Source organism: Argiope bruennichi, chromosome 9 (assembly GCF_947563725.1).
Source record: "Argiope bruennichi chromosome 9, qqArgBrue1.1, whole genome shotgun sequence".
NCBI classification, from domain to species: domain Eukaryota; kingdom Metazoa; phylum Arthropoda; class Arachnida; order Araneae; family Araneidae; genus Argiope; species Argiope bruennichi.
Genome location: NC_079159.1, coordinates 114,653,144 through 114,672,608, shown reverse-complemented (window position 1 = coordinate 114,672,608; position 19,465 = coordinate 114,653,144). Strand labels below are relative to the sequence as shown.

The following is a 19,465-nucleotide window of genomic DNA, read 5'->3' as shown; positions in this document are numbered from 1 at the left end:
GTTATTGCTAATATAACCATGATAATTTATCAGTAAACACTTCAAATTTTACTCATTAAAAGAAATTTTAATAAAGCTTAAACAAGGTTTCCCCTCTTATTAAAGAGCGGAAAAATTTAGAAGTCTGCAAAACTCAGGGGGGGAAAAAAGGAATACAAAAAAAAATTGCTTTAAGAAAATATTAGTGAAAGTGCAGGAGACTTCACAATTGAACAAAAAAATATCCGACATGTGATGAAATTAGTTAATTCTGTTATTATACTTATTTGCTTACAACAAATCAGTTCTGTACTCAGTTATAATACCGAGCCAATAATTTTAAAAAAGTTCAAAATAACATTAAATATTAATAATTCAATCCTTGCTTTTCTAACACAATACAAAAGATATGATGGTTGAAAAAGGAATAAATACAAGAGTTGAATATTTTCTTTTGAATAACAAAAAGGGTATTGAAAATTATAATAATAATCGAAACTGAAACTTTGTTATAAGTTAGCTTTTTCATAAACCACAAGAGCAAAAATTAATTTCACTAATTATGACTATCAATTTCATCAAAAAAGCTTTTTTTAACAATATCCTGTGATAAAAATGCAAGAGTAAAGTATCTCTGGGATAGAAACCATGAATGAATTTTGGAGAATGACAAGAAAAAACCTTAGTTTGATGAGCAGATTGATCAGATCTTTCCTATAATTTCATCAAATTTGGATATTTTCAACTTTGGTGCAGTAAGGGATGCTCAATATATATCAAACTATTCCAAATTTCAATGGATTTTCAGTAGTAACTGCTTTCACTAACAAATGGTTAAGCAAAAATATTTGTAAAACTTCCCAATTTCTGAACATTTTAGGTATTCTCATTTCTTATTCCTTCTTTGAAAAAATAAAAATAAAGATAAAAAAATGTCAATATCTTGTGGGCACAACTTTGTTTAGACTAACCAAATTGTTGACAGCAGAGCCGGCCTTCTCTATGAAGGGGCCCAGTTGCAAAAAAGAATTTGGGGCCTTAAATTCTTTGCAAAGTAAAAAATATATATACAAACACAAATGCATATTACTATTGCACGTTTAATTAATACATTATTTAATTTTTGCTATTAATTACTTCAGGGAATTTTCAATTTTTTGCAATTTTATTTTCCATGCTCAGTATAGCAAATGCATTTAAGTGTTATGCATACATGCTTGACCGAAGACAATTCTTTATTAATTTTAATTTGCTGAAAAAGCATTCAGCATTTATTATAGTAACTAGCAAAGTAAAGAATAGTTTTAACACAGTTAATACATTTAGAAATAAATTTTAATTATTAATTAGTACATATTGCAATATGTGTTGAGTATTATTTACATCTCTTTCATTCAAAATGAAATCCCATAGCAACCCAATTATTTCATCTACATCATTATTATAAAATGTCACAAAGTTTTTGAAAAATTTTTCTATTTCATGTTTTTGCAAAGTTTTTATATCAGTGATTAATTTGAAATACTTTTAAATCTATCTTCTACAATAATAGTATCAATTACAGAGTTAAAAAATAACATCTAAATTTCTCAACCAGGTTTTCTATAATTTCATCATCTGCTGTTTGAAATATAATTTTTCTTCTTTTCAAATTCGTTTTTCAGGAAAATGCTTCGAAAGATTCAAATTACATGCTATTACTTTTACTTTGTTTAAAAATAAGTTAAATTTTGTTCTTAAATTTTGGATTTCAGTTTTAATTTTATTGACTAAATTAAAAGGCCAGTCGAGAACAAGTATTTTTACTTGAAATAGTTTATTGGTAGCGCTAATTTTGAACAATATTGTAAACCATACTATTAAAAATAAAATAAATGTCATTTCTTGTATTGAATCCAAGAGATTTTTAGCTTGGGATATCGCTGTATTATTGATATTTGCATCAATAAATGCTTCAAGCAACACTGCTTTAACCGTATCCTATTTTGGCTTCACAAAGAGTGTCGCAAAATGGTTTAAGATTAATTTTTAAATGCTTTTCTAGAATTTCCTCTCTTTTTGTGGAGGCAGAAAATAAACAATTATAAATATCCCAAAAAAAAAGTGCTATACATATTGCTGGAAGTGGCATCACAAATTATTAAATTAAAAGTGTCTTATAGGCAAGGTGCATAAATTGCACGAGGGTTTAGAGCAATTTTTCTAGATTGTACACCTTTATATTTTCCAAGTTTATAATATGTTGCACACTTACATTAAACTATAATATATCTGTAAATTTCGTATATTTCAAAACTCATCAATTGTTCCAGTTAAATTTCTTCCTCTCTTCCTTCCATCCCTCTCATACCATTCAGAACATTATCTTAGTTCTTGATCATGTTGGGGTGCTCCAATAGAAGGGCCCCAGTGCATAGCATCCCCCCCATGGATGGCCCTGGTTGATGGCATGCAGAATACAACACATATTTCTCTATGATGTTACTAATTCATTTTGAATTTCACAATTCAGTAAATTAAAAAATTTCCAAATTACCAATGTGGCAATGAAATAGATAAAACTTTTTCGAAATCTAATTTTTTCAAATAATACCAAAAATTTTTTTAAATACATATAGTTACATAATGATACATGAAAACCAAATTATTAATAATTGATGTTGCAGTAGCAACACTGCCTTTCCAATGGTAGAATTCTTGAGGCAAAATGAAGTTACAAATTGATTTTCTCCTGATTTTGTATAAAAATATATGTACATCTTGCCAATTATACACAGACATTTCAAGAACCCGACAAAAAATCAGGGAGAAGGAAAATCATTTTTTCTGAAGAATCTGAATATGACAAAATAAAATTTTCTAGGTCTCTTGGAACTTTGATAACAAAGCAGTTTGCAGCCTCATTATTGGTGTTAACATTAAAATCTATTTAATTCATTATATAACTACATAAATAATTTCATCAGTATTGTTTAGAATGCATTAAGAATAATTATGGTAAAAATTACCATCCAATTCTAGTTTCTTTAACTCAGCTACTCTACTTTGATTGGCCATGTGGAAATGATGAGTCATCCGACAAATCCAGAGCAAATGTTTGGCTAAATCTTCATTTTGAACAAAATAAGTAAATCTTCGGTACTCTGGGCTGCCCTCAGAGAGTATTTCAAATTTCTTTTTCTAAAAAAAAGGAATTCATTTTCACCATGAAATTGTCAACTCTAACATATTATTGAAAATATATTTCCATAATTACAAAATAATATACAGAGACAATATTAAATATGAAAATTTTATTCTGCATTTCAAAAAAATATCTCTAAAATATAACTATAAAAATATCATAAGAATTTTTTTAAATATAATTTTATATGTTGAACACTAAGATTATGCATACCTCAAAATGAAGTTTAGCAATATCACACCAAGAAAATGTAGAAAGCAAAGACTTGGTATTTTCAATATCCTGCAAAACAAGCCATGAAATTTATGAATTATAGCTTTTTGCTTTTATTTATAAGACAGAATAGAAAAAAAAACTTTAATAAAACCATAAACAAAAGTTTTGTTCTGCTAAAATAACATCAATGTAAAACTTTTTTTTTTAATAGAATGCCACTACAAGACAAATTACTCTAGCATATTTCAAAAACTTGGATAAAGTTGGATTTTTGCTCGTATATAATTCTTATGTATGGATTTTTTATATTTAAAAATGTTTTTTAAAATTTAAAAGCCTTAGTTTATTCTATGACTAACAGTATTCAATTATATTAAAAGCTTTATTCCAAGTGGCTATATTATATATAGTTTTAACTTCATATTAATCAAAATCAAATAAAAATATTCACCATTCTTCAACCAATGAATCAATAATATTTGATTTCATAAAATCAGTCATTTTTCAAGTCATAAAATGAGAAATACAAAGGAACATAAAAAGCACTTAATAAAACAATACAATTGATGAACACTAAAATTACTTTTGTTATAATATCTACATACACACCATAAAAATAGTTAAAATACAGGATAAATTGAACATTGCATTAAATGACATAACTGCAAAGACACTCACTCCAGAAAAGTTTCAATTAGAAAAAAGAAATTAATCACAATTTTAAGAAGTGAATGTAATTAAAAGTGGAATATGTAATAGTATAAGTCCCATTGCAGATGTCATAAAAACTAAAATTAGCAAAATTATTTTTAAAAATTCAATAATTTTGGAATCTATGAGAATTAAACTTGCATACTGTTAAGAAAACATTATTTTCAAATGAAAGCAAGTAAAATATTAATAAACAATTCATACACTGAAAAGTAAATTAACAAAAAGTAATTAATAAATGATTAATTTATTATACCTAATTTGTACATCTAAGAATAAGTCAAATTTATTTAAATTTCTTCATCAAGAATTTTTTAATTTAATCACATTACTTACATTTTGATCTTGCAAATAAAAAAAATCAGTAAATGAAAAGAAAAATTTTTTTTAAATATAACTGAAAAAAGTGAATTTGCTTTTTAAATAAATAAATGCTGATTTCCAATCTAAAATTCAAAATTATTAATCTTTTTTTTTTCTAATGAAAGAAAATAATCAGCAGTTGAATAATCTCAATCAGCAATCTAATGAATAAATCTATCAACAGTAACAGTAATAATTTTAGTTCTCACTGATATAAACAAATACTTTTTTATAGCTGTAGGCGATTGATTCGTTTAAAATGACATTATTTTGCATGAGTTCAAAATTCAAATAATTTTTTCAATTTGCAATACACAAAGAAAGCCTTGCAAGATGCATTCATACACTATGACATTTATAGAGAACTGACAAAATTTTTTAATTCAAAGACCTCACTCAAAAGAAATAGAAGCAATCAAAACAACAAGCACAATTAGATAAAAGTAAATATATGCCATTTTAATAACAAAACCTTGAGAAAAAAAATGGGTGAAAAAATAATTTTATGTCCAAATGTTTCACAATCTCCTGTTCTTTTTATTTCCGTCTTCAAATTTTAACACTAACTGTCAAATAAGTGATTCAATAACTCCCATTAAACATTTAGTCCACATCACATCAAAATTCATGTCAAAAAATTTAATTCACATGATTAAAAAAAAAGTGGAAAGATCTTTTTTTTAACAAATATTATAACAACACTCACCTCATATATATGAATCCCACTGTCTCCGATGCCTAACCAGACATTGCCCCAAATCTTCCCCTTCTTTCTCCTCATTTTATAAAAATGTAAATTATGGGGTGCAGAAATATCGGAAGCTTCTTTGATATAACCAACTTGTGCTTCTCCTCGACTAAGCCCTGCATTATCTTTGTGGAGGGCAGGTATATTGCGAATTATGAAATCCTCTCCAATCTTTTTTACAATCTGAAAAGAAAAAAAGATATATTTGTTAAAAAAAACATAAAACAGATGATTTTGCAAACTATTTAAAGGGCAAACTAAAATTGTTTGATTAAAAGGGTGGAAAATGCCCAAATTCGATACAATCAAGTTATATTAATAATAATAACAAATACTAGAAAGAATCCATCAAGAGTCTATATATGATTTTTTTTCTCTGTTCATAAAAACTGTCAGATAATAAACATCAAACAGCTAATAAACGACACAAAAAACCACAAATACTAAGGACACAATTTTTCTAACATTCAAAATATTCATTTCTTTTACATTTCAATTTTTAAAAGCATAATTTGCAGAAAACCAACTTTGCAAATAAGATCCACTATATAAGACATAAGAATTAATGATAATGAACCAATAATATCAGAATATTAACAAAAAAAAAGGGTTAAACAGAAATCAATCAGAAAGTTACAAATAACTCAGTAACAACTAAATGGAAAGTTACAAAACCAACAAATCATTTCATTAATGTCATAGAATGAATACTCTGAAATGATATTCTTGAGATCATTTCATCCACAAGGTGGATATGAGTTTTGAGACATCAACATACCCAATAAAAAGCTCACACTTCTTCAAATTTAATTATAGTTAGAAAATGGTTTTATGCTATTCTTTTTGGCAGAATCTTTTTGAATGATAAAAAATTTTAAGAGTAAAAATTTTTAAAAATGAATAGAAAAATAAAAAAATTAATGAGAAAAAATAAAACAGTCTTACTTTACTATATAGTTATTATCAGAACTCGTATCAACAGATTTCAACATACAGAATTGATAAGTGCTCATCAGCAATTTTTCCATTATTCTAATAGAAGCTTTTTTCAAATATATAATGCACATTTATTATATTGTTTTTGTTGTTACAGCTTTTACAAAGTATACTGTTTACAAGATAAATACACATTAAATATTGTTCATAAAACAATTGATTATATAGATTTTTCAATTTTATGAATACGTTTTGTCCCCAATATGATAATACAATGTTACATTTGAATGAAAACTTTTATAACAATTTTTTTTTCAATATTTTTTACTTATAAAATTTGAAGAGTCACTCAGAAAATTTCCATAGATCAATATTATTCCATTAACCAAATTTCAGATTGTGAATCGAGGTTTAAGAAATTCTGATTTAGAATAAAATGTGTTTATTTTAAGAAGTACAATTTTATGAAAAATATCCATAATTCTATTTTAATTTTAAAGCACCATGGCCAATTACAGAACTTGAACTCTGATTTTCAATATTGAAAAGAAGAAGAAAAATGAGAAATACTAATTTGTATAAGATTATGCACATTTGCAATGAATGCATTTTTTCAATAGGTATAATGACAATTAATAATTAGATAAAGCAATTTCAATAAACAATAAAAATAGTAAGGATCTCTAATTCAAATATTAATTTTTAAGATAATGTTTCATTACACATAAATATTGAAAACAGTATATCAGCTTTTATTCTATCAGCAACATTCTAATTGAAATAATCTTTATACATACCCATGCTGGAAAATAATTGTAAATTTCAAAGTAGCGATTTTTATGCTTTTCTTCATTGTAATTTCCTAAATCTGCCTGCAATGCTAGTGCAGCTAGAAGAAAGGATTTCTCTTCACTAAGAGGCTGCAAGTAGTTCTTCACATTTTCCCTAAGTTGTAGATAGTAATGATGCCGAACAACCTTTTCACTAGAAAATAGAATGTGTGTTATAGCACTTGGAAAATGAATGTTTAATGCAGAATAAAATCAAAGGCCATAAAATATTTGTTTATACATTAAATATACAAAGCATTACCAAGTAAAACTTACACAAATAAATAACAATAATAACTTAACAACTGTTTGAATTTCTTATTTTCAGAAATACATGAAAATTAAAACTATAAATAATTTAATATGGTCCCATAGATAGAAGAGAAAAACAAACTAAAAGCTGAACTATATAATTGCTGCATTACTTACTTGATTAACAGATGACAATCAACATAATATTTTATTCTCATATGCAAAACTAAAAGTGGCTGTCCATCCCCTCCAATGCCCTAGAAATAAAGAATTAAATATTATATTATATTATATATAATTCTAGTTAAAAAAAAAGCTTTAAAAATATATTAAAGTGTGCAAGGGGAAGAAAATTTATAATTCATTAATTTTGCCTCAGAAAATTCTTTAAAAATAAAATTAATCATAAGAATAACAGAAAATATTATTTATATACTATTGCTTAAAATAATTTTCCAAAAAATAGAAATAGATGAATAATTATGATATACTAAAGCAGCAATAATATATTAAAAAATACACGATGTTACAATAAGTCCAATGAAATTAAAACTAAATAATTTCCTTTCATATGCAGTGTAAATTTGGAGTTGGAGGCTTAAGCATTCGTCTGCCATCATTATGAATCCGACATGCTTTGATTTCTGCTCCATTACTTTGATACCCTTGTGGAACTTTCTCATTATTTTTCATTAAAATGGGGTTTTAAAAAAGGGATTTTTATTTTCATATTAGCACCAATCTTTTCAAAACTTTCAGGCATATTTTTCATAATTCTCTTCTTTGTTGTTGCTCAAAAAAAAAATCTTAATCACTAAGATGAATCATGATCAAGCAAAAGATAAAATATTATATATATTTTAGTGTTTTTAATGAATTTACAAATTTGAGGACTATCAACAGTCTTGGCTATCAAATTTTCATTTCTCAGACTTGGAAATGTTCAATAAATGTAACTAACATAATTAACTAACATAAGTATCCAACATAATTAACTAACATAAGTATCCAACATAATTAACTAACATAAGTATCCAACATAATTAACTAACATAAGTATCCAACATAATTAACTAACATAAGTATCCAACATAATTAACTAACATAAGTATCCAACATAATTTTCCCCTTTAGGACATTTTTGAAGTGATATGATAATTATCTTAGTTCTATTAAGTGATGGTTCCTTGTACTGTTATAATCATTGTACCTAAAATCAGCACTTTCTTTAAATGGCATTTTATATTTTTTCCAATGATCTCAGTCAGTCATATTTTTACAGAAGCAAAAGAATTTGTATATCAGCTTTGTTGTTCCAGTAGGAAATTAACCATCTACACATTAATAAAAACAGATTGTTGACTTTCATAATTGAAAAGCTTCTGCATGACTATTTCAACATTTTGATTTTCTTGCTAAAACTTTACAGAATAAATAATTAAAAGAGAAACATAGTAATGATCATTATCTAACAACATATGTTTAGAACTTTCTATTAAAAGCCTCCATTTTTTTGGTTCATATTCTATTTCCATGTAAAAAAGAGAAACTAAGAAAAATGACTACAATATATAAAATCACCATTTCAATTTTTGTTTGGAAGAATTTTTTTTTATTCTCCAATTTTATAAATTGTTATTTTAAAATAAGGCTTTAAACAGCATTTTTTAAATCTAGATAGTAAAAGTTCTGAATATTACTTTGAAAAAACAAGATCTCATAATAAACCACTAATTCAAATCACCTCTATTGTGATATATAACACAATGAATAAATATAGGTAAATTAATATTAAAAATTCAGTAGCAGAAATTAGTAGATTGCAAACACTATTAAAATAATGAGAATATACATGCATTATTATTTCAAAAACTAGAGCCACCTGGTAAAAGTAATATCAGTTTACGTATTTTGATAAAACTATTTGATAAACAGTACTTAGAATTATATTGGCAATATATATCAATCTATTTTTAAAAAAATATTTAAAAGCTTGAAAAATCATTTTTTTTTTAATATTTAAGAATTAAAAAAATAGTTTCATCGAAAAAATATAGGAAAAATAATCTATACAATAATAAATAAAGTTTAATAGTTTCATTATAATTTTTAAAAAAAGCCTTCCATCATGTTTAATTGAAATATCCAATTTAGTATCACAATAAATTCATTCTCAATGGCTAAATATTTATCAAACAAAACATATGCTAAAAAGTATTCATGAAATAAAATTATGTGCACATTAAAATTTATTTGTAGAATGATCAATCTTCCATAACTGCCTTACATTTGTATTTGTTTTCCAACTTCTCACAGCATATTTGGAGACTTTCAAATTTAGATCAATAAAAATGTAATCACCATCTAAGGAGAAAAAATAAATAACATCAAATCATATAACAAGCAGGGTATAAAATAAAAAAAAAATGCAGTTTTTCATAAAAAATCAATTCTGAATATTAGACAAAAAAAACAAAAGCATTAAACTTTTCCTACCTTATATAAACATGCAAAACTAGATATTTAAAAGGAATAAAACAATAGAATAACTAACAGCAATGTAACAACTGAAAGCTGAAAAATTAATTTTTTGTACCAAAATGAAGAAAAAAATTAATTTTTCGTATTCCAAGATTTCTTGAGTTTTATTTGATATTTACAATAACTTGCAATAAGTATGCAAACATCATTAACAAGATTAATTATGAATGCAGCTTAAAGTGTTTATTGAGCTACTTTATATACCACAGGTGATAAAATTAAATGTGCATGAAAGCCACAGATAAAAAGAATGAATAAATTCAAAATGTTAAGACTATGAAATTTTTATTTTAAACTGTAACCAAAAATCAATTTTAATACTTCCCAAATGAAGAGCACACTCAAAACAAAGCTAGTAAAAAGACTATTTTAAAATAGAATATAGTGTATTCTTTGTCATAGGCTTATGTAATGAAATTATAAAGAACAAATTTTTTCATGTTAGATAATAAAGTTTAAATTACATAAATCGTTGCTTGTACAATTTTTGGAATAAAATAGCCCACTTCAAACAAATATATAACTTACCTTGATAAAATGCAAGCCCAAAAAGTTCTGCATCTGAAAGACCTAGATGCTTACTAGCTTCATCAAATACTTCTTGTCCTTTTCCTTTGGCCTAAAATACAGAGATATTTTAAATACAGTTAGTTCACTTGTTATTTATACACATTTAGTAAATAAATTTCAAGATCGAAAATAATATTTTTTTCCCCCTTACTCTTTTACAACATATTTGAAATACATAAAAGAATTCACTTGAGAATATATACATATATATTAAGTTCAAAGATTTGGAGCATTTTTTTTTTCAGTCAAAACTAAAATTTTATGATAAAGTTGTTATATTTTAATTAAGCAAGCTTATTTTTAAATTCAAGATCTTGCAACAATTTGCAACAGCATTTTAAATCTCGAAATCTAAATTTCTTTATCCCATAATAAGATCAAAAATTTTTTTTGTTTTTTAAAATATATTAATATTCTAACTATTAAAAAGCTTTCTTAACAGATTTGAATTCCAACCTATTTCATGAAATGAAAATTAATAACAAGACCAAAGAACAAATACAAATCAGAAGTATAATAGAATCAAAAATATGTAATATTTCTATTTACTATGCAAGACAATAATTTTAAGTAAAATGTCCTCAATTATTCAAATATATATTAAAATATAGATTGCCTACATAATTATGCTTCTTTCACAGTAGAAAAGCAAAAGATTGATAAGACATAATATATTTCAAAAAGAATCAGTTGCAATATAAATAATAATTTAATCCTAACAACATTATAACTACAGATTATGCATTTTAGATATTTGCCTAAACATGTACTAGCATTGTGTACAACTTGTAGAAAGTTATAATAACATAGCCAATTCTACTGATGATTCAGAGAAAACAATTTATCGTTTTAAAAATTTCTGTTGGAATTTTTTAGCAAATGTCACAAACTGATTCCTTTATCTCTGAAATTAAGTCATTTTAGCAAGTAATATATATGGTATTCTCCCCCTGCCTTCCCCCCTACAAAAAATTTCTCATGCTTTTAGAATGTGTAGCACACTAGTATAGTATGTCATTACTAAATAGCTTTTAACAATTAAAATAGCTTTTAACAATTAACACTCAATATTTTGCTATGCATTATAGCATCAGCAGATAAGATTAGAGAAAGATGAAACAATTTAGAATTAGGGAAATACCTTGGAACTAGAACTAACATGGTATAAATTAAAAACCAATTCAGCTTTAATATTAACAAATAATTGAAAAGTCGATATAAATTTTACAACCTCATAAATATCAAAATAGCTTATACTATAAAAAAAATTTAGTTAAATTGAAGTGACTTACATCTACAACATAAAATATAAGCTCTTTAGTAAGGAACTGTACAGCAACATATTTCTTTCCTGGAGGCAGTGGGGCCCTACAGGTAGTCAAAGACCTGTGGAAAGACTGGCGCATGGTATTAAGACATTTTTCACCTTTCCACTGGAACAAAAAGAAGAAAAAAATGTCTATTAAAAAACAGAAATCTATAAATAGATTTTTTTAATCTGATACTGGCCAAATGTTAACAAAAAAAATCATTTATGTAATAGATTTCCTTTTCATTAAGATTGCTAGCTTAAAGAATATACATTTTAAATGAAAGAGCTAACAAAATTTTTTAACATGACAATATTTATGGGCTGGGTAGTATGTGTAGATTGTCTGACTTAACTAATTTAATATACATAATACTTCTTAACTAGTAAAGATTTCTCAAAATTTTAATCAGATTTTTAGTAAATAATTAACTGAATTTTTATGTTCAGTCTCAATAATATCATAGCATATTAATAGACAAAAATCATATTAACAACAATTTAAAATTCTCAATATAAGCTTTTCAATAATGCTAATTTTATTTTCATGAATTTTCTCCCAATTTTGCAATAATAATTTGCATTGTTTTACTGCATTTATATGCAGGCAAATCACATTATTGTTAAACACACATGGGTGTGTTTTTTTTTTGTGTGTGTGTGTGTGTATGTATGTGTGTATATACTATTGTTATAATTAAAAATAAATTTGCAAAGAAATAAACATTGTATAGAATAAGAGATTTCAATATCTTTTAAATTCATTAAACTATAATTTAGTCATAAAACAGACTAATTTTATGATCAATATTAAGCTTTGATGAATTTTTCTAGTTTTAAAATAATTCTTCATATACCATACATTAGTAAGCATTTATATGTATCATATTACATGTAAGTGATTACAAACTACAAGTTATAACTGTATATTTCATTATAAAAACACTGATCACAAGGAATGAAATAAATACAATGCAAAAGTTAAATTATTTTCATGAAACAGTCATAAAGAGAACTAAAGTGAAATAAATTCTTCATTTAGAATGTTATTTTACTGAAGTATTATTTTATTTAGAACATATTCAGGGAATTGTTTTACTATGCTTTCTATTAACAAAAACACAAACCTGTTTTACCCTTATGTACTAAAATACATTTAATGTAAAAACAAAGAAATATCAAAACTATCTTTCCAAAAACTTAAGAGTTTTAAGAAAGTTGGGTTTTTTTTAAGATGAATAACATTAACACGATTATTACAATACTAAGAATAACTTAGAGATTTGAGCTATGCGAAGATATAATATTGCATTATATCAAAAAAAATTATGGAAGCACTTAAAAATAAGTAAAATATGTTTATACAGAATATGTTTTTTATATGTTAATAACAGTTATTCATATGTAACTCGACAAATTGTAAATAATGCAATAAAAAAGCAAATATGTTTTCAACAAAGATTTCAAAATTTACATGAGGAATTAAAAATTTTTTACAAAAATAGAAAATTTTTACTCAAAATGTCTTGCGGAAAAGTAAATCTATATTACTAAAATCACTTCAATAGGATTCTTGATAATAAAAACATATAAGTGAAATAAAATAGACATTAAATGGATAAGAAACAAATCGATATGACTATACAAAATGAGACAAAGTCTGAAAAATCATTGATACAACAGATAAAAAAATTGCTCTTAATAGTGCATTAATAATGGCATTACACTCAATACACAATTGGAAAAGAATACCAGTGGAAGCATTCTGGCCTCAATTTTCTCATATTCCATATAATACTTTCATTTCAATTCTCCTTGGCAGAATCTGCATTCTCTCAATATAATGTGAAAAATCGGAACAGACAAAAAAAAAAAAAAAAACCAGTTTCAGCTAAGTTTATAAGTGGCTATGTCAATCTTTCTTCTTTATTTTTTCATTTTTTTTTTAAATAAATTTTGGATATAACTGCCATAAATTGTTTACAATTATACACATTTCATATATTCTTAAGATGCAAGTTCTAATATAAATGTAGTTATTTGTTTTCCATAACAGCTCATTTGTTTAGTCTCATCACAGATAAATAATTTGAACAGATAAATCATAAGTTGAATTTTCCACTCTATATTTGAGATTTTTAAGCTATCAAGTTTCATAACATATGAAATAAAAACTAACTAGGGGAGATTAAAGACTATAATTCTGCAAAATCTCCAGACTAAAATTTGAAGATATTGTAAAGCTAAATGTACTTCATATGCAGAAATATAAATTCATTAAAAAATCATGAAATTGTAATTTGAATCTTTAAAAACCACAGATCATAAGCATTGCCATTTGCTCATATCTGTTCACACAAATTCTTTATCAGAATTTTATGTGATGACACATTTTGAAATTTTTACAGAAAAAAATTATTAGATACCGTGTATGTATGTATAACAAATACATGAAAACAAATACTGCAAATCTCTATTTAAATATTTTTAATATTGTTCTATGGAATTTAGTGTAATTAAAAAGATCTACATTTAGAATCTGCATGTAAAAATTGTAGATTCACAAGCTTGGCCATTCTATAGTAAAACTGTCATATTTTAATGGGGTATTTCTTTCTTTGCTCCGAAGACAAATATGAAAGCTCAAAATACAATAAAGTAGTTAAAATGAGAAAATGCATTACTATCTCAATATTTAGAATCGAGATGCAGTAGCTATCTGAATTCTAAACAAAAAAATAAACCAATATTCATCATTTAAATTCTATTATGTTTCATCTTGTCTAAATTTATGAAGAATGTCTTGAAGAGTAAAGTATACAAGATATATTGCATGTATTTCTAAAATCAAAGTCAATAACATAACATAATATATAAATATATATATACATATATGTATATAAATATATATACATAATATATAAATATATATTATGTTACAGACTTTGATCTTTAAATTATAAATACCAAACTAACAAGGTTAAATTTTTACAATGATCAAAAAGTCTCATTGCATCCCATCTTTATAAAAGAATAATATACTGAATTTAAATGAAACTAACATAGCCAATGGTCCAAAAACGACTAAATTCACAGAATTACAACAAAATAAACATCTTAACTTGCAACTTCTCATAGTTTAGAATTCAACAAAATAAACATAATTTCCAAATTTAAATTGATGACCACTTTCTTCTATTTACAGTATAATAATCTTAAAATCACTCAAGCAAGAAAAAGAAGGATCTTCCTACCTGAATCAATACTACTTCATTGGCATTCACAAGCTATTAGATCATACGATGCCAATTCAACCATGAAAAAACAGAGAAAATGATAGCAAGAGAAGTGAACAATTTTTAAATGATGAAAGTTATGAGAAAGAAGAAAAAATATTTCTTCATAATAATACAAGGCAGAAAAAAAACTTTGATTTTGCTTTTTTTTCTTTTCTATGCATTTATCTAATATTCAAATACTTATTAATCAGTTTAATTTATTACTGCTAACTGTCATGAAAAATTACGAGAATAGTATCTACAAATTATGTACAGTAATAATTTACTCCATAAAGATTCCAAATAATATAAGAAATCTATGAATTGATTTAGAATGAATAAAATTAGATATTTTACATTTCTCTAAAATTAAAAAATATTAATTTTTGTTCAGTGCAAATGTAGCTCTTCCTTGTTAAATTCTTTAAATATTTATCAGCATTTAAAGAATTCAATAATGAAGAAAAGAAAATGTATATATCAGTTAATATACAATTTCATTTCTGGCATTCATGACTTAAATAAAAAATATACATATATGTACCTTGTTATGAATGAAAATCATATAGAAGAAGTGAATTTTGTCAGAAAAAACAAAGATTCAAAAAAACTTATTCAAAGTATATTCAGACTACATTTACAAATTACTAAAAATTCTAAATGAAAATAAAGAATGTGTGTGCATATAAGAGAGAGAAACAAAGTACAGAGATATAAAATGACAGAGTTTTGCATTTATTTCATTACCTGATGAGCAAATTAATGTGCTGCTTGCAAATTGGTAACATGCTGTTTGTTTTTTTTCCCCCTATACATTACATTACCAATTAATTAATATTCTCCAAAATATTGTAATATTATGATTAAATCAATCTGGAAATATTGAAAAATTTTACTCTTACTGATAGATATATAAATGATTTTCTTTCCATGCTTCAAATATTAAATAGAATTTCATGAAAGAAGTGATTAACCAAATTCAGCAACTGAATATTTCATTAAAACTTCAATTCTAATTTATTTCCTTCATAATATAACTTGCATTCCAATATATATATATATTAGTTTTACTTAAAAAAGAGATATAACACTTTTAAAAAATGATAATTAGGATATTATAAATTGTCACTTTTAATCTTTAATGTTATATTTTTATAAATATTCAACAGATATTTCCTTTTTAGATTCAAACTTAAGAACAGAAGAGGTAGTTCATAAAACAGTAAAATAATCACTAACATTTAAAGTATTTATCCCAATTTTTATACATAAGATTATCAATCAACTGCAAATGAATACTTCATATTCAGCTTCAATATTAAACTTCTAACTGTAAATTTTTATAAAACATTAAACAAAAAGTGTATTTTCCTCAGCAAATATATTATAAACATATAATTTACTTCTAATTTGTGTTTCCAGTAGAATAAGCGTTTAAATTTAATTACAAACTATAGCCTTAAAGAATTATGTTCTTCTCAAAATTTACATTAATAGCTGAGACAAGACATTAATAGCATTTTTAATATGAATTAATAATTACACAACATTTGTCATTTCAAAATTTTACTAGAAATTAATATGGTTTAATATTCTACTACAAATAGAAAATTGTACTTAAATAAAATTAATGGCAACGGATCCTAATTAACTCAATACAATTTCGCATTTCCAAAACCCCAAATAATAAACACATGCCAGCCATTTATTAACAAAATTAAAAAAAAAAATTATAAAACAAGTGTAAATGAATTGTGTGAAAGTGGGAATATCTCTTAATCAAAATATATATATATTTATTTTTTCTGAAAACTGAATGAAACAGTTTATGCATAATGACAGAAATGATAATATAATCCTACGTAAGACACCTTAACAAGGTGCAGCCGCATTTTATGTGGTAGAAGAAAAAAAAAATGATCATTAGCATACCGAAGCGTTTTGCAATAATAATGAAACTACGTTAATTGGGGTCACTTCGTTCCAACTTACCTGTTCGTCCGCTTCGCCACTTGACGTTTTACGTCCAAAAATCATGGAATATGAATTGTAAAAGCGTGTGATGGTACGGTTGAGAGCTAAGTTCGGCATGCGAAAACTCTGTTTTGCACGTCATGCACAACACAACAAATGCTCTTTTTTTTTTCAGGCTAAATTCTTGTTTAATCCAAAATTGAAAAGGCACATTGAAAGGAACATAGTTTTTGTTTCATCTCTTAAAATTATGGTACATATTCGACAAAATATTAAGCGCTTGAAGACTTAATGTCGACACACAAATGTTTACACTAATAACACATAAATTCCAATCTTGAAGCGTGAATTCCTCTAAAGAACCAAATGATACGATCAAAACATCTCCGCTCAAACTGCATGCAAAAATATACGGAGACCTATTCGCTTCGCCGTTTAGGTTTGTATCGTGCGCAGTAGCTGTGTGCAGATGGCGTTTGGCGTTTTTCGCCAACATGTTGCTTTTCCGCCAAATGAAAACCGAAAATTACACAGCGAAGTTTTCTTTTTCATTATACATTTTGTCTTTCTCCAAAATATGAAAGTTTTTACAATTATATCGTTTTAGAATTAACTCATATATTCAGTCACATCACTTCATATCTAATGTATTCTTGATTATTAATGTTTGTATTTTTTCGTTATCTATGTATTTCATAAAAATGTCGATTTAATGGAATATTTTATTCGGGAGATAGAACAATTTTTTCTACGGTTTTAATAAAAAACTCTAAAACCATTTTTATTTTTGTAAGTAAACATAAAAAAGGATCGAAATAAAAATGGAATATATTTTAAATGCTATCTTTCACTTTCAAATTTTAAATATATTAAATAAATCTAATTAAAATATAATCCATTCATTTTATAAATAAATTATTGCTGAAATAATTTTTTTAAAATAATTTAGTTTTAAATCATTTATTTTTTAATTTTCAAATTTAAAAATTTAGCATAAATTTCTTAGGATTTTTTTTATGAAATGAGTTTCTGACTTTTTTAAAATATTTCTTTTTTTAATTTAATCTGAAGAAGAATAAATATAATTTTTTTTTCTTTCATATTAAAAAGTTACTTTTTTTATAATTAGCCATAAGGTTTAAAGAAAAAGGTTTAAAGTTTAAAAGAAAACATTAGACAAAATGATTTAAAGAAACAATATAACTAATTTATAAAAATTTATTTAAGAATTTAAATAATTATAATTAGTCAAATTACTATATAATGCTATAATTATTGCAATATAAATTTGTAATTAATATTAGTATTGTATTTAATAATCGAATAATTATGATAGGCGATCATTTGTTCGTCCACGATATTAACAGTATATTAATTTAGTTACATGCTTACGATATCAATGATTTATTAATTTAATTACATCAGTCAACGTTAAGAAATTACATACCATAGCAGTAAATAAAAATATTTTTAATTTATATTGTCTCAATAAGCATAGAGTAATCTGCTGAATTTTCTGTATTTGTAAAGTAGCTAAATCAGTTCATTTGTTGAAATTGGGGGGAGGTGGGCTCTATCAAAATATATATTTACAAAATCTCAATAAAAGATAAAGCATAGAGCTATAAACGATCACTGTATCTAAGAGTCATAAGAGTTCATTTGAAATTAAACTAACAAAATCGATAAAGCGATTCAGATTGGTTGATTCTGTCAAAATTTTTCCCATACAGAATATATAGTAAAATTATATTTTTGAGAATTATATTTTTGAGAAAATTATATTTTCATTTTTTGCTCAAATGAAGCGTCCTGGTGAGCATGAGACCATTAATACCATATCTAGGAGCCATGGGATCTTATATGAAATAAAATTAGTGAAATCGGCTCAGTAGTTGCTGTGGGTCTAATTCGTTGGTAAAATTTGTTATATTCGTAACAAATTATTGGCGTTTTTAAAATTAATGCTCTTTCTAACCATTTAAATTTAAAATTAAGAAATGCTTCTTATTATAGGGTTTCTCGTGTGCAATATAACAGTAGTTGTTTAAATTATTTTAAACTGCTTCGCACGTATTTCTTTAGCTCTAGATCCCATTTTCATTCGACAAAAGGGGGATCTCTTTTCTCAGCTACCAATTCGCCCATTTTATGTTTCTTGGTTTTTTTACAATCTTTTTGAACCATTGAACTAATTAAATTAGTCGCCATTGAGCTACGGTAGTAATCAGTAACAAAATAATTAAGTTTTGATTCGGTAATCTTTTATTCTCAAGCAATAAAAATATTTCATGAAACATTGATTTTTTTTTTATAAATACTAATGATATCTTCAATATTTTGCAATACATTTTGAAGTTACTTATTGACCTTTTTCTCATTCTAAGAAGTTTCATTAGTAATTTGTCACTATTATTTAACTAGCTCGTATTACTAGAAGTATGTTAATGCGAGACAATTTTTATATCGCATATGTTATGCCTATTTATTACGATACATCATCGAAAGTAGGAATCTCAGTATATTATTGTAAAATATTTTGCATGAGTTTGTACTAGCGAGCAAAAAAATTAT

General features: G+C 25.1%; 1 protein-coding gene across 2 annotated transcripts in view; it reads right to left on the bottom strand.

Moving 5' to 3' along the window:
• LOC129984354 (uncharacterized) overlaps nucleotides 1-19,465 on the bottom strand; it is a 96,093-nt gene that overhangs the window by 8,890 nt on the left and 67,738 nt on the right. Inside the window, exons 1-9 of one of the 2 annotated variants that reach the window (XM_056094222.1) lie at nucleotides 16,910-17,296; nucleotides 11,623-11,763; nucleotides 10,289-10,379; nucleotides 9,507-9,583; nucleotides 7,397-7,476; nucleotides 6,935-7,121; nucleotides 5,160-5,384; nucleotides 3,377-3,445; nucleotides 2,988-3,159 (exon numbers count right to left, since the gene is read on the bottom strand). In XM_056094222.1, the coding sequence (XP_055950197.1) occupies nucleotides 2,988-3,159; nucleotides 3,377-3,445; nucleotides 5,160-5,384; nucleotides 6,935-7,121; nucleotides 7,397-7,476; nucleotides 9,507-9,583; nucleotides 10,289-10,379; nucleotides 11,623-11,763; nucleotides 16,910-17,008 (1,141 nt within the window). In that variant the 5' untranslated portion in view covers nucleotides 17,009-17,296. Of the gene's footprint in view, nucleotides 1-2,987; nucleotides 3,160-3,376; nucleotides 3,446-5,159; nucleotides 5,385-6,934; nucleotides 7,122-7,396; nucleotides 7,477-9,506; nucleotides 9,584-10,288; nucleotides 10,380-11,622; nucleotides 11,764-16,909; nucleotides 17,297-19,465 lie in introns of those variants that run through there. The other variant, XM_056094223.1, reaches the window with a different exon arrangement.